Below are 25,602 nucleotides of genomic sequence, written 5' to 3'. Positions count from 1 at the left end.
GAGAGACGCCCAGTAAACAGTCCTAGTGGTGGGAGAACGGAGGAAAGCATTCAGAACCGGACAGAGCAGGTTCTGGTTCTGCCACCTACTGGCTGTTTGACTTTGGGCAAATGATTTAACCTCTCTGATCTTCAATGTGTTTATTGATAGAATGAAAGCAAAACCGTTTACAGGTTTGATAAGTGAGGGTGCAGTGAGTTCCTTCATGTCAGAAACCTCAGCAGAGCACACCACTTCCATATCACTGTGGACCGAGGGATCTGGACCTTTCTTTTTCTTTTGGTTGAGACAGGGTCTCATTAAGTCATCCCGACTGGCCCAAAACTCCCTCTGTAGACCAGGCTGGCCTTGAACTCACAGAGAGCTGCCCCCCTCTGCAGTGCTGAGATTAAAGGTGTGTACCACCACACCACAAGAGATCTGGGTTCTCTGCTGAGCTCTACCATGGCTGTAGAATAAATTCTCAGGTACTCTGCCCCATGACCTGAAAAGGGAGGTGACAGCCAGCTCCCAGAACCACTGAGCCTTGAAAACAAAGAGTAGTACCAAAGCACACAGCACTTAGTGGGTCCTGAGAGCTATCTTTCCGCTGTGCCCACGCTTCCCCTTACACTGTGTCGTCTCTCACAGCTGTGGCCGTGGGTGGCACCAGGACTCGGATCTCTAGTAATGGTGTGTCAGGCAGCTCTCCACCCTGCGCCAAACACTTGGGAGAATCAGCTTACGAAGAGGAGAGGTTTATTTGGCCTTACAGTTTTTTGGGGGTCTGGCTTGTGGACCCCTTGACTTTCAGCCTCTGGTTGGGGAGGTGCACATCACTGTGAGTGTGTGGAAAGAGCAGCTCACCTCACTAGCTAGCTAGGAAGTGAGGAGGAGGAAGTCTGGATGCCTCCACATCCTTCAGGGACACACCCCAATGACCCAGCTTCCATCCCAGGTCCACACTGTAGCAAGAGGGCTCCTGAGATCAAGCCCTGCCTAGGAGCCTCCCATCTAAGAACACAGGGACAAGGAGCCTCTGACCTCAGATGTCACTTAGAGTGGGACGCTGGGAAGCACCCACATTCTCTGCCAGAAGAAAACAGCTAAGACTGTCCCATGAGACGAACCACCCCCTACGAGCTGCACACGGAGACTAAAAACTCATTCTTCTCAGCCAGAATATTCTGTGGTGTTTATAATCAGAAGAGTCACATGGAACAGGACTGAGCCTTGAAAGGCTGGCAGGAAGGCAAACCAGGCCTGGAGAGTCAGGGCCTGCAGGAGGAAGAGGAGGGAGCAGAGTGCTCGGAGTCCCCAGAAGGATGCAGGCTTTGGCCCAGGCAGAGTGACAACTTCCATCACTCTAGGGGTGATTGTGGCGTGGGAATCGAGGTCACCCTTGCCTAGCCATTTGGGACCCATGTGGCAGGTGTCTCCGGGTCCAGCCAGGGACAGCATCATTATGAAATCCTCCAGGGCCTGTCCTTTAGGAAGGGAACCCAGGCTCATATAGGCAGGCGCTCTCTCGCCTTCAGTGAATCTTCTGCAGGTCTTCAGGCCCAAACGAGGCCGGCAGCAGCTCCCGGACTGTCCTGACTACGTATGTGCCATCTGGCTTGGTCATGTACACGGCCCAGTCAGTGCCAAACTGGAAAAAAGAGCAAAATTGTGAGAGTGAGGGCGATGGGAGCATGGCTTTGGATATAACCCTACTATTTTCCGTCTGACGGCCCTCTGGGCCTCGGTTTTCTCTCCTGTCAAATGCAAGTGACATAATTGTACTGGTTCATAGAGCCTGAGGAGGGACCAATGGGAGAGCACCAGTCAACCAGACAACAGCACAATTGTCAATGGGCTGTAACATGGAGGGGCCTGGCTGCTTGTTTGTGGTTTCTGTCCTGTCCAGCCCCCCAGCTGTTAAGTCCCAAAGAAAATCACACAGAGGTCTCCATAAGTTATAAGCTGATTGGCCCATTAGCTCAAGCTACTTATTAGCCCTTGTAGCTTATATTAACCCATTATTCTGATCTACGTTAGCCATATGGCTTGGTACCTTTTTTGGCTGTCAGTTCACATGTTGCTTCTTCGGTGGTCTGGGCAGGAATGGTGGAGGGAGCTTCCTGCTTCCCAGAATACTCCCCGTTCTCTTTGCTCCACCTCTACTTCCTGTCTGGTTTTCCCGCCTATACTTCCAGCCTGGCCAATCAGCATTTATTTAAAATATGATTGACAGAATACAGACAATTCTCCCGCACCAATGGGCCATGAGTATTCCTTAGGGGACACCCCCAAGAGCTTAGTAAAACTAATGCCTTTTTTCCATTTTCATGTATGTGTGGTATAAATGTGTGTGTGGGGGCACATGTGTGGGGGCACATATGAGAGCACATGCATGTGGAAGCCGAAGGGTTGGGTCTCGAATCATCCTCCATGGCTCTGCCACCTTATTCTCTGAGGCAGGGTCTCTCCATCAAACACAGAGCTCACCCCTAGGGCTAGTCCTGCTAGCCAATTTGCTCTGGGGATTCTGTTTCTGCCTTCAAAGACTGGGATTGCCACCATCTGCCTAGACCATCTCTCAGTCGCGTGGGTTCCTGGGGATGCAAATCTGGTCCTCAAGGCTACACACAAACCATCTTCCTAGCCGCTGTTGAAACACCTGTGCCTTGGGCTGGAGAAATGGCTCCGTGGTTAAAAGCACACAGTACTCCTGCAGAGGAGCGAAGCTTCATTTCCAAGTCCTCCCCTCGGAGGCTCACAATTTCCTACAACTCCAGCTCCGGAAGATCTGATATTTCTGGCCTTCGTGGGCAACTGTGTTTGAATGCACATACCCCCACATAGACCCATAGACATAACTAAAACTAAAATTAAATAAAAGTCCATGCCCAAGGTTTCCTTCTACAGGACAGCTGACATCTGTAGCCCGGAGCTGACATCCTCCGTTCCCGGAGGAGTTCGGACTCAACATACTATGTTTGCGTTCTAGCGTTATCTGCCCGTGGAGGTGCTGGCTCCCATTGTGTTCCGTTTTATTTTTGAGGAAGCTGAGGCTTAGTGGTATCAAGTCGGCTATGGTGGTTTGGAAGCAATGTTGCTGGTCCCCAGTTGGTAGGCCTGTTTGGGAGGTTTAGGAGGTGTGGCCATGCTGGAGGAAGTGTCACTGGAAGCAGGCTTTGGGGTTTCAAACGCTATGGTTCCCAGAGCACTCACTGTTTCCTGCTTCCTGTTCCAGATGTTGGTGGTCAGCTTTCTGCTCCAGCTACAGCATCTGCCATTTGCTGGTCCTTCTATTATGGACCCTAACCCCTGGAACCATAAGCCCCAATAACTGTTTCTTCTCCAATTGCTCTGATCATGATGATTTATCACAGCAATAGGAAAGTTGCTAATACATCAGCAAAGACAAATACATCTCCAGCACGTTCTCCCATGCCCTACCTTGCTGCAGGTCCTCTGGGGCTCACTGTCTTCATCTATGAGGTGTTTTAGTGATAGGAAAGGGAACTGGGTAGGTGGAGAGTCAGGTCAGTGATAGAGATGAAGTCAACAGACCCAGCTTCCTGGCAGGCATAGTGCGGTTCACAGATCCTGGCATTTAGTAGGTGCCCAGGTCACAGAGGCTGTGGCACCATGACTGATGTGTGGGCTGCCAGCGGAACCTGGTCCATGGCCTCCTGGTCTTCCACACATCTGTCTGAATCACCGAACTGGTAATAGACACTATCAATTTTTGGGGTTTTTCAGAATTAAGGTTCAAGGGAGGAAAATTTCCTACTGGCAGGCTGTGCCTGAGGGTATGGACACAAGCTTGATGTGGGCAGGTTAGATGCCAGGTCCCTGGTTCCCAGGCCTCATGGCTCACTGTTCACTTTTGGTTTCAGATTTCCCTCTCCCCTCCAAATCTCTCTCTCTCTCTCTCTCTCTCTCTCTCTCTCTCTCTCTCTCTCTCTCTCTCTCTCTCTCTCTTCTTTGCCACCATCTATCTAATCTGTTTGGAGAAAATAGCCATAAGCACACGGATCAGGTTGGGTCCTTGCTGGTGGATCCCTTAGACATGGTCACTGCCCAGGGAGGCTGTGCTCACCCCTCTGTGGTGAGGTGAAGGTCACTCTGGGAACTGAATGCCTCTGGGTGGCTTCTCCATCTGGACTCACGGGAGATGAGCTCTGTGAACTGCAGGACTAGGAAGCACAAGACAGACAGCCAAACTGCCCTTCTCCCAGTACGAGTTCCAAAGCAAGACACAGCAGGCAGCATGCGCCTGCCTGGTGGCAAAACCCCACAAACTTTCCTGCACGTGGCCCAGGGGTGCGTGCAGGAGGCATAGGCAGTGAGAGGAGAGGGGCAGGGAGTCTGGAGTCAGCCTTGGCTGCCATTGGTACTGGCTCCTCATGGGTTGGTCACTCTCCTGTGATGCTGCTGGAGATAAAAATGATGGCAGCTGTTTTTGTCCTGGGCTCGGGTGGGGCTGACGGAGCTGACGGGTTCTGAGTATTCTCATAGCAAGCCACAGCTTAAGGGCCACGCTTGGGACTCTCTGGGCTTGTGGCTTTCATTCAGGGCACTCACAGAAGATACGGGCTTCTCTGAGAATACTTAAATCTTCCTGACATCCCCCAACGTGCACAATAATGTCAGGCTCCCACTGGGCCTGAAGGAGAACCCACAGTGAAGGATGGGCAGTAGTTCAGAGTAGAGTATTTGTTGGCCACATACCAAGCCCTGGGTTCTATCCATGCCCTGGACAGCAAAACCAACCAGTCAGCCAGCCCACCATCCAAACCACCCTTCTGTCTTCACAGTTAACAAAATCAAAGCCTCGTATTGGTATGTTTTATAAAACTTGCCAGAGCCAGCAAATGACTCAGTTGGCAAGGGTCCTCACTGCCAAGCATGACTCTCTGAGCTGGATCCCTGAGGCCACCATGGTAGAAGGAGAGAATGGACTCTCAAAAGTTGTACTTTGACCTCCACCCTCGTACTGTGGTGCCCACTTGCGCTCACATAACAGCCCTATTAAAAATAATAAATAAAATAATAAAACTTGCTTCATATCCTTTCTTGACTTCCCCTTTATTCTCTCCCTTTCGCTTCTTTTTCAATTTTGTTGTTTGCTTGTTTGTTTTGAGACAGGATCTTGCTGGATAGCCACGGCTGACCTGGGAATTGCTAAGCAGCCCAAGCTGGCCGCAAACCTGCAGCAAACTTCCTGCCAACTCCTGAGTTCTAGGATTGCAGGCGTACAACACCACGCCTCGCTTTTCTTGATTTCCCGAAAACGGTAGTAAAACACACATTATGCAAAACTTGCCATTTGTGTCCATTTTAAACGCATAACTCGGTTCCCTTTATTCTGGAATAAACGTGCCTTCCGTTCCCTGGCTGGTACAGCCTTCTGACCCGGCCCCAGCCAATGCCTGTGATCCTAGATCCCACTGCTCTCCCCCCACCGACTGCCCTTTGCCCTTCTGCTGTCCATCACAGAGCAAACATCTAGGTCAATGTGAAACCTGCTGCCTTCTGTCTAGAATTCTCCTTCTCTAGAACTCTCTGTGTTATTGCTTTTCATGATTTATATTTCAACTAGAATGTCACCTTCAGAGAGGTCCCTCCTAGCCACTAGAGCAGAAGGTGGCAAAGCTTTTGCTGACAACGGACAAGTAGGGATTTTTTTAGGGGGGGGGTTTCCCAAACTGTGTGGCCTTTCTGTAACTGCTCAGCCCTGCTACCACAGAGCCAGAGTGGTCACCGCCAATGCAGCAGCAACTGGCCATAGCTGTGCCCCTACCAGAATTATCTACAATCAAGAGGCATGCTGGGATTGGCCTGCAGGCTGGAGTTTATTGTTCTCTGTCCCCTGCTGTCCCTTAATCCCCTAACCTCTTCTCCTGTATTTTCTCACAGCTGCTTGAAGCTCAGTGAGGGCAAGCCTGGCCCGGCTCATCCCCAGTGCTGACTCAGGGGCTGGCACCAACAACCAGAGAGCTGTCAGTATGTACAGTATGTACAGGTCCAGAGAGCTGTCAGTATGTATAGTAATGTATAGTATGTACATGTCCAGAGAGCTGTCAGTATGTATAGTATGTACATGTCCAAGAGCTGTCAGTATGTATAGTAATGTATAGTATGTATATGTCCAGAGAGCTGTCAGTATGTATAATAATGTATAGTATGTACATGTCCAAGAGCTGTCAGTATGTATAGTAATGTATAGTATGTATATGTCCAGAGAGCTGTCAGTATGTATAGTATGTACATGTCCAAGAGCTGTCAGTATGTATAGTAATGTATAGTATGCATACGTCCAGAGAGCTGTCAGTATGTATATGTTGGAAGAGGGGCTCATTTCTTGTGACTCACGTGGACCCAGGAAGGTCACAGGAGTCAGCCAGCCAGGTAGACCGCGCAGTAACAGTCCACACTGGAGTCTGGCGTGGCCCCTGAGAGACCTCAGGCGTGTTCTCCGGGGAGGAGCCGCCCACACCCTTACCTCTCTCATGACTTGTCGGCAGGCTCCACACGGAGAGATGAACTCTTCCTGTAAGTCACTGGGGAAACAAAGACTTAACTCAGGGCCGTCTGTCCCAAGGCTTTTGGCCAACGCCTAGGATTCACATACCGAGTCCCTGTCCTGCAAATCAGGTCACACCCCAACAGACAACTCCTGATTCCCAGAATCACTGTGTGCTGGAGGCTGGGCAGGCGACTTGGCAGCTGGCCACACTTCCGAAAGCAAAGTCACGGTGGCAATGCTGCCCTCATCAGTGCATTCGTACATGCTGACGGGACACTCAGCTGTCTCGTTACCCACACTCCAGGGGACAGGGGTGACAGAGCTTGTCTCCATCCTTTATAGGAAGGCTCGTCCCAGTGGGAGACACAAAACTCGGTGACATTATTATTATTACTATTAAGTAAAATGCATTAAGAATGCACAGTAATAAGCCTGCCGCTGGAGCGAGACAATGTCTCACCCAGGAGGTGGCATTAGCCTGTCCTCGCAGGAAGATTTAGAGCCATGCATTCCCACTTAGTGAAACAGTACTGTACCAGGCACTTAACTGTGTCGTTTGGTTTAATTTTCAGGACAAGCAGTATATCAGGGTAGTTGTTGTATTAGTGAGGCCATAGGTTTGGTGAGATGAATAACAGAGAGGCTATTCTAAAGTCCAGGAGGTGCTCTGTGTTTTAGAGAAATAAATATGAGAAAGAAGTGGGGGGCTGGGGAGATGGCTCAGTGGTTAAGATCATGTGTTGCTTTTTCAGGGGACCTGAGTTCCACTCCCAGCCCCCACAGGGTGGCTCACAACCATCTTCAACTCTGTCTCTAAAGAAGCTGAAACCTGGGGCTAGAGAGATGGCTCAGCGGTTAAGAGCACTGGCTGCTCTTCCAGAGGTCCTGAGTTCAATTCCCAGCAACCACATGGTGTAATGAGATCTGGTGCCCTCTTCTGGCCTGCCAGACCACTGTATACTTAATAAATAAATAAATCTTAAAAAAAAAAGAAGCTGAAACCTTCCTGTGTCCTCCTTGGGCACACACACATACATGCACACACATGTACACACATACACATACAGCACACATATATAAAAATGTCTGTAAAAAGAAAGAAAGAAAAGGGAATGGAAGAAAAAGGAAGAAAGGTTACATACAAAGGCCCTGGGCGTGGAAGAATACCATGTACGCGTAGCAAAGAAGAAAATGGGCTCCCGGCATCTGAGAGAGGCAGGAACACAGACTTCCAGTCAGGGTTGCCTGTGACGATTCAGAGACTTTTGAGCAGTCCTCTGGCTCGGACGGAGGACAAAGGACGGTGCCCAGTGAACACAGATCTCACTGCAGGGCTCCGGTGCCTGGTGCCACCATCCCTGTCCTCTGAGCTCACAGCTCTGTGATTGCTTTACAAGAACGGGGGTTTGGATTCTGACTCTTGGCCAACTCCCTGCTTTGCTCGCTGTGTGGCTCTGAGTCATCTTAAGTCACCCAGGGACTGTTCCTTTGTCTGTACCACGTGGGTAACAATGTCATCTACTTGGCAGGGGTTCAACAAAATGAGATAACACGTCTGAAGGACGTGTAAACTTTATTGTTTTTAAGACAGGGTCTCACGTAGCCCAGGCTGGCCTCCGGCTTGCCACATAACTGAGGATGACCTTGACCTTGCGATCCTCCTGCCTCCATCTCCTGAGTTCACGTATTACAGGCATGCACCACCATGCCCAGTTCTTATGAAGTACTGGGGGATGCGCCCCAGGGTGCATGCTACGCAGACACTCTTCCAACTCAGCTAAATCCCCAACCCCAGGGTTTTATAAGCCTCAGAATGCTATATTGCCATGGCCTGGGCTAATTTCTGCACACCTGCTCCCTTCCGTGTACAATCTCTGCCACCATTTTAGTACTTTATCACCTCCTGCTTTATTAGACACCCCGTGCTTTCTGCTGCTTATGATGATTGATCACACTATGTGTTAACAGTAGCTGTTGTGCTGTGGACTGTGTGCCTAGCATGTTCACCTCCCTGCAGAGGGCTCTATAGGTGCTGGCTCATTTCAGATGGCAAATACTTATTGAGCACTTCCTGTGTGCCTGGCACTGCGTGCTGCCACTGGTACTAGAGGTGCAACAATGACAAAGACACACATGCAGTGTGACCAGGACTTTCTAGACTGATGAGAGGAAGATGCCAACTAACCAGCCAGCAATTGACCAAAGCAAATAAACAAACAAACAAAACCAGGGGACAAGGGGCAGAGCAGTCAGGGGCTATTTTTTAGATTTTGTAAACTGACTTAGATCTGAGGGTCGAGTCAAAGGATGTTTATGTCTTACATTTTAATTAATGAATTAGCTAATTGATTTTTCAGACATGCCATCACTCCATGGCCCTGGTTGTCCTGGAACTCTCTCTGTAGACCAGGCTGGCCTTGAACTCACAGAGATCCACCTGCCTCTGCCTCTGCCTCCTGAGTGCTGGGATTAAAGGAGTTCTTTATTGTGCCTGGCAAATCAGAGAATGGTTCTGCTCCATGAAGAGGTGGGATTCTCCCCGAGGCTTCCCGCTTCAGGAGAATACCCATGTGAACACAAGGGAATGGGGGGTCCCTGTCAGGAAGCTCTGTGAATCAAGCTAACTCATGCGGTTTCTGGGTAGCAGGTGTTACAAGGTTAGACTGTCTCAGGTTTTGTTGCCTTTTTTCTGTGTTGCTTCAGGGCCTGTTCTAAGCCAGACAGGAGCAACAGAGACCCTCGGGGCCCTCATCACTGCCCTCGGGGCCCTTACCACCCAAACAGCAGCAAAGAAATGCTGTTGTGGAGACAGACTGTGGGCAAGACCAGTCGGTCAGACCCTATATGATATGCCCCTGTCATTTCCTCTCTTGCACAAGGTGGCCTGAGTCAGGAGTCTCCAGGGGATCAATCCCACACCCTACCAGGAAGCTGGATTCAGCTTTGGTCTCAACCACCGAGCGTTCTGAGCTGCGCATGCCAGGGATGAGAAGAACGGTGGCTCACTTTACTGTGTACTGCAGTGCCAAACGTTAAGCTCGGGCTCCAGAGAGGAGACAGTCAACCAGCTCGTTTAGTCCCCCAACACCCTGAAATACGTGAGCCTGTGGGCAGGCTCTTAGGACACGTGAGAGGCCATGAAAGAAGCAACTTCCTCAGGGTCACAGAGCCAGTCAGGGACAGGACCAGGATTTGAACTCAGAACCCATGCACTCTGCCTTTGCTTTCCTTGGGGCTCACAGAAGTCCTAAGGATAACTCCACAACTGGGGTTCTTATGGATAATATACCATGTGCTAGGGAGCTCACAGAAGTCAATTCATGCAGCCTGCCAACAGCCCAGCAGAGTACTGTTCCTCTCGTGAATTGTACAGCTTAAAAACCCAGCCTGGCCGGGCGGTGGTGGCAAGGCCTTTAATCCCAGCACCCGGGAGGCAGAGGCAGGAGGATCTCTGTGAGTTCGAGGCCAGCCTGGACTACAAGGCAAGTTCCAGGACAGCCAGGGCTACACAGAGGCCACAGGGGTTGATCCGCAGTACCGCACAAAGCAGGAATGATGGTACATACCCATAACCCCAGCACCCAAGAGGTGAAGGCAGGAAGATTAGACTTTCAGGGTCACAGCCTCAGTTACGAAGTGAGTTCGAGGCCAGCCTGGCTTACATGAGACTTAATCTAAAAAATAAAATAAAATAAAACAGCCAGGTTCAGAGTCTTACAAAGACCTTAGTTGGAAGTGGGAAAGAATGGAAACCCAGCCACCGGGACCCTGGAGGTGGGGCTTTTAAGTCTCACTCAACATTCCTGCCAAGAGTGAGCACTAACTCTCAGACATGCAGGTTGCATTTGGACATCTCCCCAAGGCTTTCCTGATTCTCCACCCCTGGTGTCTTAGTTAGGGTTCTACTGCTGTGAAGAGACACCATGGACACAGCAACTCTTACAAAAGAAAACATTTTTTTTTCTGGTTTTTCGAGACAGGGTTTCTCTGTAGCTTTGGAGCCTGTCCTGAAACTAGCTGGGATTAAAGGCCTGTGCCACCACTGCCCGGCCGAAAGGAAAACATTTAATTGAGGTGGCTTGCTTACAGTTCAAGGGTTTGGTCCATTCATTATCATCATGGTGGGGAGTATGGCGGCATGCAGGCAGACATGGTGTTGGAGGAGTTGAAAGTGAGTCCCACATCTTGCAGGCAACAGGAAGTGAACTATCTCACTGGGCATGGCTTGAGCATTTATGAGCCCTCAAAGCCCGCCTCCACAGTGACACACTTCCTCCAAGACCACACCTACTCTGACAAGGCCACACCTCCTAACGGTGCCACTCTTTGGGGGCCATTTTCTTTCAAACCATCACACCTGGGCTCTTTTTCTTGGCAGTCAAGGGTTTCCTGTGGTTTGTGCAGACCTGGGTCACACAATGAAGTCATGCTAGCTTGGTAAGATAGAAGCTCCTGTCACCTGGCTCTGCCAACGCCCACAGCATCTCTGTCCTTTGTGACCCCAGGGAAAGACATGGACTGCTCAGCCCCGCTCTGTGCCAATATGAGCTGGCTGGCATTTCCCATTCTTCCTCTAAATCCATGCTTTCTGTTTAATAAGTCATTAGTATGATAATGACTGCATCGCTGGCCGGGGAATATGGTTGTAGGTTAAGAATCCAGAGAAGGCCAGTTGGGTGCTGGAAACTCTGGGTGTTGTATAAGGACATCTGCTGATTACAGTGAGCCCCTGACGGTCGTATTTAAAAGCCGGTGAGGAGCAAAAGGAAAAAGCCTTTCATTGGGCAAATGCTAACAGAGCCCGCAGGATACCACACCATTCTGCTGGTTTTGGCCTCTCTTCCCCCAGAACATCATTACTTTCTTGGACCAGCTTTGAAATTGAGTTTTTTCTCCCCATTTCTTCATAAAGTACAACGCACATCCCGATCTGTCCTCAGCTGCACAAAAAGTTCCCAGCACACCCCTGTTTATTCTCTGGAAGCTGAAAGGAAGCTTGGAGAGCCCTCAGCTCCAGAGAAAGTTGGGAATCGCCACCTTGATTCTCAAGGGCACACCTGGCCCCACTCACTCCAGCATGGTTTTTGGGTACTCTGAATCCCCTCTGGGCCAGACTGGAGCAATGCACAGGCTCTTGGGAAATCCAGGTCCTTCCTGTTGCACAAACCACGTCAGCCTTGCTCTCACAGCCCCTGTTTCTCTACCAGGCTGCAACTCCCTTCATAGAAAGAAATGATTCTTCCAGAGTCTGTGTCCCGCACTGCTAAAGACGGAAGCCTGGTCAGCGGCTCTGCTGGCTGGGTTCACCGTTTCCCGGGTCAATTTCCTCAACCATTAATTTGCCAAGGTTACTGCTCTCCTAGTGAGTATAAAAGGGGCACCCAAATGCAGCTCACTGCAAAAGCCTTAAATTACTAGGGTCTAAACCGGTAAAAGAACTCATTCTCAGGGCTGGAGAGATGGCTTAGAGGTTAAGAGCATTGCCTGTTCTTCCAAAGATCCTGAGTTCAATTCCCAGCAACCACATGGTGGCTCACAACCATCTGTAATGGGGTCTGGTGCCCTCTTCTGGCCTGCAGGCATACACACAGACAGAATATTGTATACATAATAAATAAATAAATAATTTTTAAAAAAAGAACCCATTCTCGCAGGCTTTATTTTTAGCCATGCTCTAGGTCCAACTCCAATATGATCCCACCACACTCCCCTAGGAGGAGGCCCATGGGAGTCAGAGCAACCACATCTGGGCCACAACAGAGCATTGACTAGAGGTTTTATTTATTTATTTATTTATTTGTGTGTTTGTTTATGATGTATACGGTGTCCTGCATGTACACCATAAGAGGGCACCAGATCTCAATACAGATGGTTGTGAGACACCATGTGGTTGCTGGGAATTGAACTCAGGACCTCTGGAAGAGCAGCCAGTGCTCTTAACCTCTGAGCCATCTACCTCTCAAGCCCTTGACTGAAATTCTTATCCAGTTGGAGCCTAGCTGGAGTTGGGTTAGCCTGAAACACAGTCACTGCTTACATGGCTGTCACCAGGTCACCACCTTGCTTGGTTTTAGACCCTAGTTTTGGCACCTTCGCCTGGGTGCTGACGTTAGCAGAGTTGAACAGCATCTGGCCTCCTGGCACAGTAACCACAGTGGACTCTGAGACCTGGGTTTTGTCCCAGCTTTACCGATAACTCCCTGGAAATTCCCGTAACTTCTCAGACCTCAGGGTTTTGTCTGTTTATTTTTTGTCTATAAAAGTGGGGTGGTGGCAAGGGAGTCTACACCAAGTGACTTTCTGCTCCTCTGGCTGTTTCTGTGTGACATCTTTCTACTGTCCCTCTGGGGGACCGTGTCGTACTTGCTGTTGTCAGAGTCTTCCTGGGTCTATCTGTTCTGTGGGCTAACCCTGAGGGTGGAGTCTGAGGCGGACCAGAAGGACACGGAAAATTAAAGGGGACGTGAAAAGGGAAAGAAGTTGCTCACTCAGGAATTTGGTTGAAGCTTCGCAGGAGCTGAGAATCAAGAATGTGGCAGGCATGGCACACACCTCTAGCTCTGAGGAAGGCAGAGGCAGGAGGATCTCTGTGAGTTCAAGGACAGCCCGGTCTAATGTGAGTTTCAGAGCTGTGTACCCAGCCAGGGCTCTACAGTAAGATCTTGTCTAAAGAAAAACAAACAAAAACAAACAAACAAACAAACAAAACAACAACGGCGGGGGGGGGGGGGGGGGGGGAGAAAGAGAGAGAAAAAGTTAGAGGAAGGGAGGAGCCCCTAGAAACCAGATGAATGATGAGATCCCAGTTTCCAAATCCCTCAGGTAACCCCTGGGACAACATAGTGCGCATTTCCTTTGAGACATGATTACCAGCTCTTGGGTAATTCTTGTTCTTCCCCTGGGTGCCTCTTTCTACTAGCCTTTGTGCTTAAAGTCTACATTTCAAACACCTTTTAAAGGACCGGAGAGATGGCTCGGTGGTTAAGAGCAATTGTTGTTATTGTGGAGGACCTAAGTTTGATTCCCGGCACCCACATGGTATGCCACAACCACCTGTAACTCCAGTCCCGGGTTATCTGATGCCCTCTTCTGAGCTCAGGCACCTGGCATGCAGGTGATGCAAGGACATATATGACCTTCATGTAAAACACCTACACACATAAAATAAATCTAAGAGACATTTCAAATGTCTTTTAATAAAACTCCAATTCCACTTCATAGTGACTTGTCTTAAAATGCTTTTCTTCAGCAAAGCCAAGAATTTGGCTCTACCTAGATGGAGGCTACTACAAGTTTAAGGGAAGACCGTAGGCTACTGCTGGTGGAGTTCTGGGCTGTCTCCTGTCGTACTACCACTGATTGAGTCTATTTGTTTTAATACTAATTTTCCGTGTGTGTGTGTGTGTGTGTGTGTGTGTGTGATATGTATGTGCTTCTGTATGCAGGCATGTGGGCATGCATGTGTGGAGGCTAGAAGTCAATTCCGGATGTTTTCCTCAGTTATTATCCAACACACACACACACACACACACACACACACACACACGTGTATATGTACGTATACACATATATGTGTGTGTATTTTGTTTTATTTTATGTGTATGGGTAATTTGCCTGCATGAATGTGTACCATGTGCATGTGTGACACCTGGAGAGACCAAAAGAGGGCGCTGGACCCTGGAGAACTGGAGCTACAGATAATTGTAAACTATCTCGTCAGGGCTGGGAACCAAACCTCAGGATCCCTGGAAGAGCGGCCAGTGCTCTTAACCCCCAAACTAGCTCTTCAGTCCCCGCCTTGGTTTTGGAAAGGTGCTCTCTCACCGAACCTGGAGCTCACGCTTGACTAGACTGGAGCTGCAGAGATCTTCTGCCTGTCTCCACCTGCCCAGTGCTGGGGGGTCAGAGGTGCAATCCACCACGACTGTCTTTCTACCTAGTTTGTTCAGAATCGAACTCAAGTCCTCAAGCACGTGCACCAAGTGTGTGACTCACTGAGCCATCTCGCCGCCCCACCCCCACACCCCTCCGACTTTTTTGAGACAAGGTCTCAAGTAGCCAAGGCTGCCCTCGAACTCACTATTTAGCCAAGGCTGACCTTGAATTTCTGATCCTCCCGCCTCTACCTTCTGAGAGTTGAGATTGGGGGGGGGATGTGCAGCTATATCTAGTTTTATTCGATGCTGGGGTCAAACCCAGGGTCTTTGCATACTAGGCAAGTACTCTAACAACTGAGCCATGCCCCCAGCCTCAGACTCTGTTTCTTATTTACCTCCTTATCCCTAGCACCCAGCCGCAGGGCCTACCCATGTCTGCCAAGAAGAACATGTACAATAGATATGGGTCTGGTGAATGAATGAACGGGTTGTGTATGAGGGATATCAGCTGGAAGAATGAAAAATTTTGCTGTGACTGGCCTATCCCACTCACCTGGCAATAGCAATAGCCCTGAAATCCTTGTACCCTTCTGAGATGGCCTTCTGGATGGCAGTCCGCTCCGCGCACACACCCAGTGGGTAGCAGGCATTTTCAATGTTGCAGCCTGAGGGGAGAGAAAAGACCAACGGTAAGGACAATAGAAGCGTCGTCTCGATGCGGATGTCGTAAGAGCTTCCTTGTCCCTCTTCTATATTAACTTGGCACAAGATAGAGTCATTTGGGAAAAGGGGACCTCAGTTGAGAACATGCCCACAACCGCAAGCAAAGCTCGTGAGCGCATTTTCTTGGTTGATGATTGATGTGGGTGGTGCAAACTATGAAGAGGAACCCCTCCCCAGCACCCCACCCGTGGCTTCTTCTCCATTTCTTGTTCCGGTTTCCTTCAGTGAGTGATGGACTATGATGGGAAACACGAGTGCTGGTGCCTGTGGCATTCAGAACAGGGTGTGTGCTCCCCTAGAGCTGGAGTAACACACGGTTGTGAACGGCTCGACACGGGAGCTGGGTACCACGCTCTGGTCCTCGGCAAGAGCAGGACGTGCTCTTAACTGCTGAGCCTTCTCTCCAGTCCTTGCTTTATTTATTTATTGACCTCTGTTATTTTTTTTTTTTAAGATGGGAATCTCTCACTAGACCTGGAGCTCATCAGTTCATCTCGTCTGGGTGGCCAACAAGTGCCAAGGATCCCACTGTCCTGTCTTTGCCTGTGCCCTGATTGGGGACAACAGGTACACAGCTTTTTACATGAAGGCTGCAGAGGTGAACTCGAGTCTACGGCAAACACTTTACAGGCTCTCTCTCCGGCTCTTCTTCCTCCATTTTATAAAGGGTCACCTCAATTCCAGCAGGCAATTCAAGCAGAAGCTGCCATCTTTTCTCATATGGCCTTCCTATTGGCTGGCCTGCAGATGAGCATCTGACCTAAACTGACCAATCAGGGTTCTTCTCTGTGTAACCATCTGTTCTGCCTTGAAACAGCCCCGAGGCTGGTCATATGTCCGTTTGTTCAGGAAGGGACCATTAGAGGTCCTTCGCACAGATGAGAGCTGGGGAAATGCCTGTGTGTAGACACGTGTCCCCGAGGCCCGGATGTTCTCCAGTACCTTCCCTGGTGAGGCTGGGTGAGCTTTGTGCACCGCTCAGTGTACAGCAGACAATGTGTATCTCTGTCACTGCGGCCAGGCTTCAGCATCTGTAACGCCCAGGACAGGCAACCCAAGAACAGTCCTAAAGCTAGCCCCCAAGGTCTCTTCCCCCCTCCTGCAGCTGATGACCAAGGTCCAGCTATGGAACCTTGGAAGTACAGTTATCAAAAGCCCCCCCCTCCCATTAACATGCCCAATTAAAATGAAACACCTCATCCTCACACAGGGTTTCTCATTTTACCCGTATAAACAGCCAGTTGCCTATGGGCCACATCTGTCCTCGCTCTATCCAGGGGTAGTCCTTTGTCTCTCGAGGACAAACATCCCTGCCCCCTCCCTTACCCACTTCTCCTTCTCCCTCGCCCCCCTATCTTCTGTACCCCTGAATCCTAGCCCATTCTAACACAGACCTCCCCTCTTTCTCTTCTTAAAATTACACCGGCAAGGTCACTCGCTGCTGTTTTTCTGCCAGAGACAGAAAGCCGCCATTTAAGTTTTCCTTCCCTACTTAACAAAGGATTTCTCTGTGAAAACAGGTATTTGGGTGGGGTTTGTGCCTATCCGGGGTCTTGGAGGAAGTCCCCACTGTGTGGGGGTCTCCTTCGGGCACTGAACCTCAAATGACGTTCTGTGTCACCAAATTGAAATTAAGCTCTCGCTTGACCTTCCCAAAAAGAGAGACAGATACAGAACTTCATGCACACCTGTAATTCCAGACAGTGACAGATGGAGGCAAGAGGATCAGCAAGGCCAGCCTTAGCTACATATCGAGTTGGAGGCTAGCCTGGGCTTCATGAGACCCTCTCTCAAAAAAATTTAAAAAAAAATCAGACTTGGAGTAACTTCATCTTTTTTTTGTTTTATTTTTCTGTTGCCTATTGTCTTGGTCTTTACCTGCTATGGTTTGGATGCTTCCCCAAGACCTGAGTACTCCCCAGGTGGCACCCCTGGGAGGTTCTATGTCCCCATAAGAGGTGGAGCCTTGTGAAGGCTTCCTAGGTCAGTGGAGGAGGAGCCTCACTGGGGATTATGGGCAACCAGCTGTTTCTCTGGCTGCTACTGGACTGTCGGGAAGCCTCTGTGCTGTGTGTGCAGCCCTGGTCAGAGGCCCAGAGCACAGGGCTGCTGGACCTTGGGCAGGGACCTGCAGAACTAGGAGCCAAAGCAAACCTTTGAGAATCACAGTTCTCATGGAAAAACAGCAGAACAGTGAGGTTCTACGACTAGTAACTCCTTCTTTTTTCCAGCTAACCCGAGGATTAAATGTGAACTCACACGACAAAGAAACCTTCACTCAGCTGCCTGGGGTATTTCATTACAGTGATGCACGGCTGGACGACAACCCACCTCATCAGGGAAATAACTGAAAAGGTCTAGCCAGGCCTCGCCTTTGTTTCTGCTTTGGCCTTCCTCTCTGCCTATAGAGCCAGCCACCTCTGCTCTGCTCACCTACATACACTCTTTCTTTTTCTTTTCCTTCTTTCTTTTTTGAAACAATATCTGTTGTAGCTAAGAATGACCCAGAAGCAGCTAAGGATGACCCAGAAGCCTGCCTCCACCTAAGCTGTGAAGATGTTTCCTCCAGACTGAAACATTCCATGCTCCCGGAAAGCTCTTTAAGACAGCAAGTAGACAGTTCAGAACAGCTTCAGGAAGTCCCTGTAACTGACCAGATTCACTAGACCTCTCCCTCCCCAAAAGCAAAGGCCAAGGAATGCTGGGAGTGGTCACTCTCAAGACAAGTGGAGCAGCCTGGAAGAGGCTTAGACCAGCTGGACCTTCTGAAAGGACACTCTTCAGCTTGCTGAGCCCTGTACAAGATGTGCAGTGTGCACCAGGTTCCCAACTTTGTGAGCTGTCACCCACACTGGTGGTGCAGCTGTCTTTGAGCCATTTCTGTTCCTGTAAGTAACCCCTCACCCATATTCCTATAAGTAACCCCAATTAAACTCATTGACTCATCAACTTAGACTTTGGTGGTACTGTTGTGGAATAATGCTCTTATATACTCTAAAGATTTGTCACTCGTATTGGTTTAATAAAATTCCGATTGGCCAGTAGCCAGGCAGGAAGTATAGGCAGGGCAACCAGACTAGGAGAATTCTGGGAAGAAGAAAGGTAGAGACTCAGTCACCAGTCAGAAGCAGGGAAGTGAGGTGAGAATGTCTTCCTTAGAAAAGGTACCAAGTCACGTGGTTAAACATAAATAAGAATTATGAGTCAATTTAAGTTATAAGAGCAGTTAATAATAAGTCTGAGCTAATAGATCAAACAGTTTATTGGTGTGGGAGGTCCTTCTGTCTGTGTGTTGCTTTTCTTGGTTAATGAAAAAAGAAACTGCCTTGACCTGTTGGCAGGGCAGAACTTAGGTAGGCAGTGAGGACTGGACTGAATGCTGGGAGAAAGAAGGGCAGAGTCAGGGAGACGCCAAGGAGCTGCTGCCGAGATAGACGTGCTGAAACTTTGCTGGTAGGCCACAATCTCATGGTGATATACAGATTAATAGAAATGGGTTAAATTAATATGTAAGAGTTAGCAAATAAGAAGATAGAGCTAATGGGCCAAGCAGTGATTTAATTAATACAGCTTCTGTGTGATTATTTCAGTTCTAGGTGGCTGGGACGAACAAGCGCTCCCTGCAACAGTTTATAATTATTAATTATTATTTAATATATTAATATATATTATATATTAATTATTAATATAAACCTCTGTGTGTTTCTTTGGGACTGAATGGCTGCAGGATCCAGAGGGACAGAAGCTTCCACCAACATGGTATCTGTACTTTGGTCTGTCATGGGCTCCCTATCTGGGGTCAGTAGAATATGTGTTATATTTTCCCACAAAAGTGTCACACAGCCACCTCTCTCCTGAGTTTTGTTTTTAGGGAGAGTATATCTGTGGTACTGGGTGTTATTCCTTATGCTCTCTCTGGTCCCTTTAAGGGCTAACCACGCCCACTTCCAGCCACTTCTGACCACGTCGCCATCTTGGCTTTCCCCTTTTCTGTCCGTCTCTTGCCGTGTGCACACGTGTTTCTCTCTCTCTCTGTTTGTCTCCATATCTTTATGTCTCCCTTTCTTTAAGTAATAAATGTTTACCTTTATGTCTAGCCTTATGTCTGTTTACTATTATCCGCTGCACCTGTCTGCCTGACTCTCCCCCTGCATGACGGGACCAGCTCTGCCGCCTCTGGTAACCTGTACTGCTCTGGCGGCAGCTTCTGCCTGGCTTGCAGGTCGCTCGGGGCACTCCACCATCATCATATTCTTTTTAAAGAACAATACTGGGGATCAAACCCAGGGCTTGGTGTACACTAGGCAAACAAGCACTCTACTAACCAAGCTACACCTGGCCCCACTTCTGTCATCAGGAAAGAGATCCAGTGCTTCTGCTAGTGTCTTCCATTTGTTTGCCTCTGAGCAAAATTCTGTTTCTTCAGAGACAGTTAGAGAAGCCTAGGTCACTGAGGCAGAGGATAAATACTTTTAATGTCTGGGAAGATGGTTTGGTGCCTAAAGACAGCATAAGAGCAAGCATGAGGACCAGAGTTCGAATCCCCAGCAATGGACACTTTGTCATCCCAGCACTCACTCAGAAGGCAGACACAGGATCTCCAGAGCAAACTAGCTAGCTAGACTAGAATGTGGTAAATCTGGGTTTGGTGAGCTCAGGGTGCAAGTGCAAGATCCTGCCCGCAGTGAGTAAGGAGGACAAGAATGGAGAAAGACCCTGCTGCCTGCTTCAGGCCTCCACATGCACCTGAACACACATATAAACATTCAGACACACCACAAACACACTTATGTTGGTGTTTTATTTTTTTTTAAGACAGGATTTTTTTTTTTTGATCTTTCAAGGCAGGGTTTCTCTATGGCTTTGGAGCCTGTCCTGGAACTAGTTCTTGTAGACCAGGCTGGCCTCGAACTCACAGAGATCCACCTGCCTTTGCCTCCCGGGTGCTGGGATTAAAGGCGTGTGCCACCACTGCTTGGCTAAGACAGGATTTTCTGTGTAGTCCTGGCTACCCTGGAACTCACTATGTAGACCAGGCTGGTCTTGAACTCAGAGATCCATCTGCCTCTTTCTTGCTAGTGCTGGGATTAAAGGCATGAGCCACTATACCCCCACTAAAGAATCTGTTTTTTGAGACAGAATTCTCACTATGTAGCCCTGGCTGTCCTGGAACTCACTCTGTAGATCAGACTGATTTTGAACCCACAGAGATCAGTGGCCTCTGCCTGAGTGCTGGGATTAAAGGTGTGCACCACTATGCCTAGTTCACAGACACACACACACACACACACACACACACACACACACACACACCTTTTTAAAGCACTGTTGAGATTGCTAGTTTTGTCCTGAGATTAAGTCCTTTCTGGGAGCCTGCTGTGATGCTCTTCTGGGAAGATTGGAGCTAGCAGGTACGCTCACCAGTCAGCGGACCCTCCCTCCTTCCTGGCAGTCTTGGGCAGGAATCCTTCAGAGAAAAGGGCCCCCAGCTGCTAAGCCTCTCCTAACTACGCCCATCGGAGGCTTGACTCCTGCTCCAGGTCACCTCCCTCAGCTACAAACCTTTACTCCAGCTGAGACACGCCTCAGTGAACTTTCAAACACATCTGACCTGCAGCCCATCCTTGCCTGCAGCCAAGGATAGCTAAAACGAGGACCCAACACAAAATTGTAGCCCTTTAAAACTTTATGAGATTGCTTTTGGCTGAAGCGACGGACCAGTGGCTAAATGTACATACCACCCTTGCAGAAAACCAGAGTTGGCAGTTCCCAGCCTCTTATAACTCCGGGTCTAGGAGATCCGATGCCTCCCGACCTCTTTGGGCACTTGTGTTCACGTGCTCATACCCGCACACAGACTGGTAGACACACAGAAGACACTGATAGACAGACACATACACACAGTTAAAAACAAATCTTTAAAAATCATTTCTTTTTTCCAGGTAGTTGTGGTGCACGCCTGTAATGCCAGCACTCGGGAGACAGAGGTGGGCAGATCTCTGTGAGTTCAAAGCCAGCCTGGTCAACAGAGTGAGTTCCAGGACAGACAGGGCTGCACAATGAAACCCTGTCTTGAAAACCCCCAGGGACAGAAACAGAGAGAGAGAGAAAGAGAGAGAAAGAGAGAGAGAGAGAGACAGACAGACAACACACTCACACACACACACACACAGAGAGAGAGAGAGAGAGAGATTGATTGGTGTGTTTTGTTATGTGAATGACAACATCCATTTGTCACGTCAAAAGGTTAGACTCACCTGCCCCCTGCCCCCCACCTACAGCTACTCCAGTGACCCACCTCTTCCTGCTCCGGACCCTGCAGAGGCTCTCAGGCACCAAGTCCAAAAGAGGGACACTCCCTCGATGACTCAGGGAGGCTTGTGATTGTCAGAGATGGGCGGGCTGAAGATGGGCGGACATGGTTGGCACGTTTCAATTTGCATATCACACCTATGAAATACCCACCTCCTCTAGTCTCCTGGCTCTGTCCATAAAAGGCTCAGGTAGAGGGGCTTTTTTTTTTTTTTTTTCCTACTTTCAGTCTTTATGGCCGGTAAAGACTCTTGCTATCATGGGTAGAGCAAGATGAGCTGGGAATGCAAAGAGGAGACAGCAAAAACGGTGGTGGCAGTGACATTAGGGACAAAAAGGTGGCTAGAGGGTTTCAGAGAATAGTCAGGGGACACGGACAGGAGGAAAAGTGTGGGAAAAGCAGAAACTTGTGAAAATCCGGGGATGAGGTAACGACTGCCTCAGGCTTCAGAGCTCTAGGTAGTAAACAAGCCTTAAAGGCCATGGGTGCCACAGTGGAACTCACTGAGTACCAGCCAGGCTACTGGCAATCAAAGCCCAGAGCCATGTACCTCCCGTGTGAGCACCTGAAACTCTATAGTCCCCGAGTTCTAGGTTAGGGAACCACAAACCTTAGTTTTCCGGACTTGGAGCACTAAGCCCTCGCGTCAGTCTGCCCTGTGTCAGTCTGTCCACAAGCTTTGGACACGAGAGGGCCAGCACTATCAAGCTCAGAGTATCCTAGTCTCCTTGTGGTTTCCTTCCCTGTAGGCGAAAGGACCCTCGCTCAGTTCAGTGGTAACGTTTCTGCGCATCCACCTGGCAGCAAGAATCTGCCCAAAGAGCTTGAGCTTGGAATGAGATCTAAAATGGGGTGCAGTGGCCATGGGAATGAAGAGCAGAGGCTGCCCGCGTCCTTGTCCCCTAATGGGTAGAGAAGACCCACGTGCCAGGTAACAGAAAACAAGCATCCGTCATAAGAAAGACACGTGGTAACCAGGTGGTGGTGGTGCAAGCCTTTAATCCCAGCACTTGGGAGGTAGAGGCAGGCGGATCTCTGTGAGTTCAAGGCCAGCCTGGTCTACAGAGTGAGTTCCAGGACAGCCAGGGCTGCACAGAGAAACCCTGTCTCGAAAACCAAAGAGCGGCATGGCACTGAGCTCCTATATCAGCCTGCCCTGAAACTGGCGCTACCCGGAAGGTTTGTCACTGACGGGAGAAACCTTCCTGACTAATGCACAGGACACACTCACCTGCCTCCCTCCTGCACCGGCAGTGAGATTTCAAGAGCCCTCCCATAGGGTTCACAGAGCACTCCTCATTGTATTGTAGCTGCTAACTTTGCTCTCAGTCCCTGCCTACCTCGTCCTCAGCACAACCCAGCTCTGCCTTTGGCCGTTTACCTTACTATTCCCCTGCTCCACCTGGCTGAAAATCCATGGCCAAAGCCTTCCCTTGCATTCCATCCTGTATCTCTCAGAAAACGCCACTACCACCCCCACCTCCCCACCCCCATATGTACCGGTACATGTGTATAGAGGCCAGACTGGGTCAACTTCCAGTATCATTCGTCAGACCCCATCCACCTTGTTCTTTGAGATAGTCTCTCACTCGCCAGGTGCTTGCCAATTAGGCTAGGCTATCTGGCCAGAGAGCCCTCAAACCCATCTGTCTCCATCCGCCCAGCCCTGGCATTACAAGTGAGTACCACCAAGTCTGTGGTACTTTTATGTGGGTTCTGGGGATCAGCACTTTACTGACTGGCAGATCACCCCAGGTCTCTTTCCTCCTCTTCCTCTTCCCACAGTCCTGGGGCCATAGACTCACATGCTCCATTAACCCCATCAGGAAATGAACTCACAATAACTTCAGGAAGTCCCTGAAACTGACCAGATTAACTAAGCTCCTCCCTGCCAGAGTAAACAGTAAAAACTGATACGCTCTCTCAGATGAAGGAAGTTGAGTTGCAAAGGAGACTGAGACCAGACCAGCTGCCTGGAGGACGTTTAGAACCAGTAAGCCACATGAAAAGGACACTCCAGCCTGTGGAGCGGCTGCGGGCTGTGCGGTGTGCTCCAGGTTCCCAGCTTTGTGAGCTGTCAGCCAGGCTGGGGTGGGCCTTGGCGACGCCGCCCTTGAGTCATTTCTGCTCGTGTAAGTGACCCCTCACCCGTACTCCTGTAAGTAGCCCCAGTAAAGCTCACTGGTTCACCAGGTTGGACTTTGGAGGCGTCTGTGCTGGTCTGTCGCCAGCTCCCTATCTGGGGTGAATAGATGGGTCGCATCTTCCCAGGAAAAGTGTCGCACAACACCCGGGTGATTCAGGAAACCACAGAACCTCAGTCAACAAGACACACAACAAAGGGGCACTGTAGTCACCTCCTGTAGTGACGTATCCCAACTGGAGCGGTCTCAAGTTTACTAAGACTCTTCCCTCCCTTCCTCTCACCCTCTTGCCCTTCCTTTCTCCCCTGCCCCTCCATTCAGACCCTTGTGCCTATGGACAAGCACCCCACTGCCAGCTGCAGCCCACTCTGGCCTAGGTGAGTGTCTACAAAACCAGAAGCTAAAGAACATGAGCTCTTCCACATTAAACTCAGTGCAGACCATGCCTGGATCCTCTCCTCCAAGTCGCTGTCTGACAGATCCCTCACCAGCTAATCTCAGCACCCCAGTGTGCAGGAAGAAGGTGAGGCTTTGGGGGGCTCCAGCCCTGAGCGCCATCACCAGGGCCTCCTGTGACTCAGGACCTGTTTCTGCCTCAGCTTCTTCATCTGAAAATGGGTCTAACCTAGGTCAGGAGGCCAGAGGAAGAATTTACAGATGAGCAGGTGAATGTCAGGCATACAGGACATTCTGGAAGCCTTAATCCGCTCCTGTCCTGCCTGTCGCGGGTGGTTCTGATTTTGGCCACTCTGTCCAGTCTCACCTGCGAACTCCCTTCGCCACCCCAGACTTCTAAGAACAGAGAACCACTGTGTAGAACAACAGTTGAGTTGCCCCTCAGCCTGGGCAGGAGGCTGGAGAGGCCCAGTGAGGAAGGAACCGCGTTGCTCTCCTCCCCACGTGGACCTGGGCCCCATCCTGGTTGCCAGGGAGGGGACCACCGCGTCAGTCCTTACCGGAGAAGATCCTCCCGTCCCCCGTGAGCAAGGCAGCCCCAACAGGGAAGTGGCTGTAAGGGCAGTAGGCTGACTTCTTGGCCTCACGAGAGGACAGCACCAGTCGCTGGACGTGCTCGGGCTCCACGGCACAGGAGGGGCGTTCCTGGGCCATGTCGGTCCGGAGTGGGTGAGCCGGCTGCAGCGGAGAGAGGAAACTGATGCTGGCTGTCTGCCTGCACTGGCCAGGAGTGGTGACTCCTCCCCCGGGGTGTGTCTCTGCGCGAGACCAGAGACCTGGAGGCTCCCAAGCTGGGTGCTAGCCAGAGCTTGACAGCGGAGGCTTCTAGGGCTGGAGCCCCGAGGATATGGCGTTTGTGACTGAGCTGGGGAGTCCCGGGGTGGACCGATGTGTAGTGTGCACGAGTGAGTCAGTCTCCTTAAGGACTTCTCTCACTGCCAACACAGATCATGAGTGGGTCACTGGGCTGGTGCCTCTTCAGTGGATGGCTGTAGACACACCGTCCAAGGGAGGAGGATTCTGGGTGGCTCTGTGATCTGAGGTCAAAGCTCAAAGGGTCCTGAGTTCTTGGAATAGCTAATGAGTTTATTTTCTTAATTTATTTTTTATTTTTATTTTTTTTAACTGAGAGAAGGGCTAAGAGTAAAGGGCAACCAAGGCAGTTTGCAAAGCCTGAGAAACTTAAGTCTCTATTTTCAGTGGTTTGCTTTTATTTCCTCCCTGTCCTAACCCAGCATTTAAAAGTATGTCAGCTAGAGGAAAGCAGGCCTCTTCCTTCCTTCCTTCCTTCCTTCCTTCCTTCCTTCCTTCCTTCCTTCCTTCCTTTCTCTTCATGTAAATTGGGTTGGTGGTACCGGAAATGGATTTATACCCTAATTGTTCCCTTTTCCCCCTCATATAAATGTTAGCTGGTTCCTTGCTGAACCTTGGCAGTTTCCACTGTCTACAGTAGGGATAGCAACAAGCAACTTTGGATTAAAGTGGGCTCCGGCTTGGACTCCAGGTCTCTGTTTGTTAGCTGTCTCCATGACCCGGGGAGAGCCACACTGCCTCTCTGAGCCTCGGTTTCCTTTATCTACAAAATGGGTG

At 49.9% G+C, this 25,602-nt stretch overlaps 1 protein-coding gene and 1 long non-coding RNA gene across 2 annotated transcripts; one reads left to right on the top strand and one right to left on the bottom strand.

The window, feature by feature from the left end:
- Nucleotides 1-1,146: 1,146 nt before the first annotated feature.
- Cda (cytidine deaminase) lies at nucleotides 1,147-24,963 on the bottom strand. The gene is made up of 4 exons (XM_048443349.2): nucleotides 24,513-24,963; nucleotides 14,930-15,041; nucleotides 6,476-6,533; nucleotides 1,147-1,630 (listed from the first exon to the last, which is right to left on the bottom strand). Exons 1-4 carry the CDS (start codon nucleotides 24,664-24,666, stop codon nucleotides 1,514-1,516), a joined length of 441 nt encoding a protein of 146 aa, XP_048299306.1. The 5' UTR covers nucleotides 24,667-24,963; the 3' UTR covers nucleotides 1,147-1,513.
- On the top strand, nucleotides 15,915-18,048 carry LOC125406352 (uncharacterized). Its single transcript, XR_007233879.3, has 2 exons — nucleotides 15,915-16,049; nucleotides 17,331-18,048. It is a non-coding gene; the product is annotated as an uncharacterized LOC125406352 (long non-coding RNA).
- Nucleotides 24,964-25,602: the final 639 nt, after the last annotated feature.

This window comes from Myodes glareolus, chromosome 6 (assembly GCF_982192425.1).
Source record: "Myodes glareolus chromosome 6, mMyoGla1.1, whole genome shotgun sequence".
In the NCBI taxonomy this organism is placed as follows: domain Eukaryota; kingdom Metazoa; phylum Chordata; class Mammalia; order Rodentia; family Cricetidae; genus Myodes; species Myodes glareolus.
Note: the sequence above shows the minus strand (reverse complement) of the source record. Positions and strands in the feature narration are given on the sequence as shown.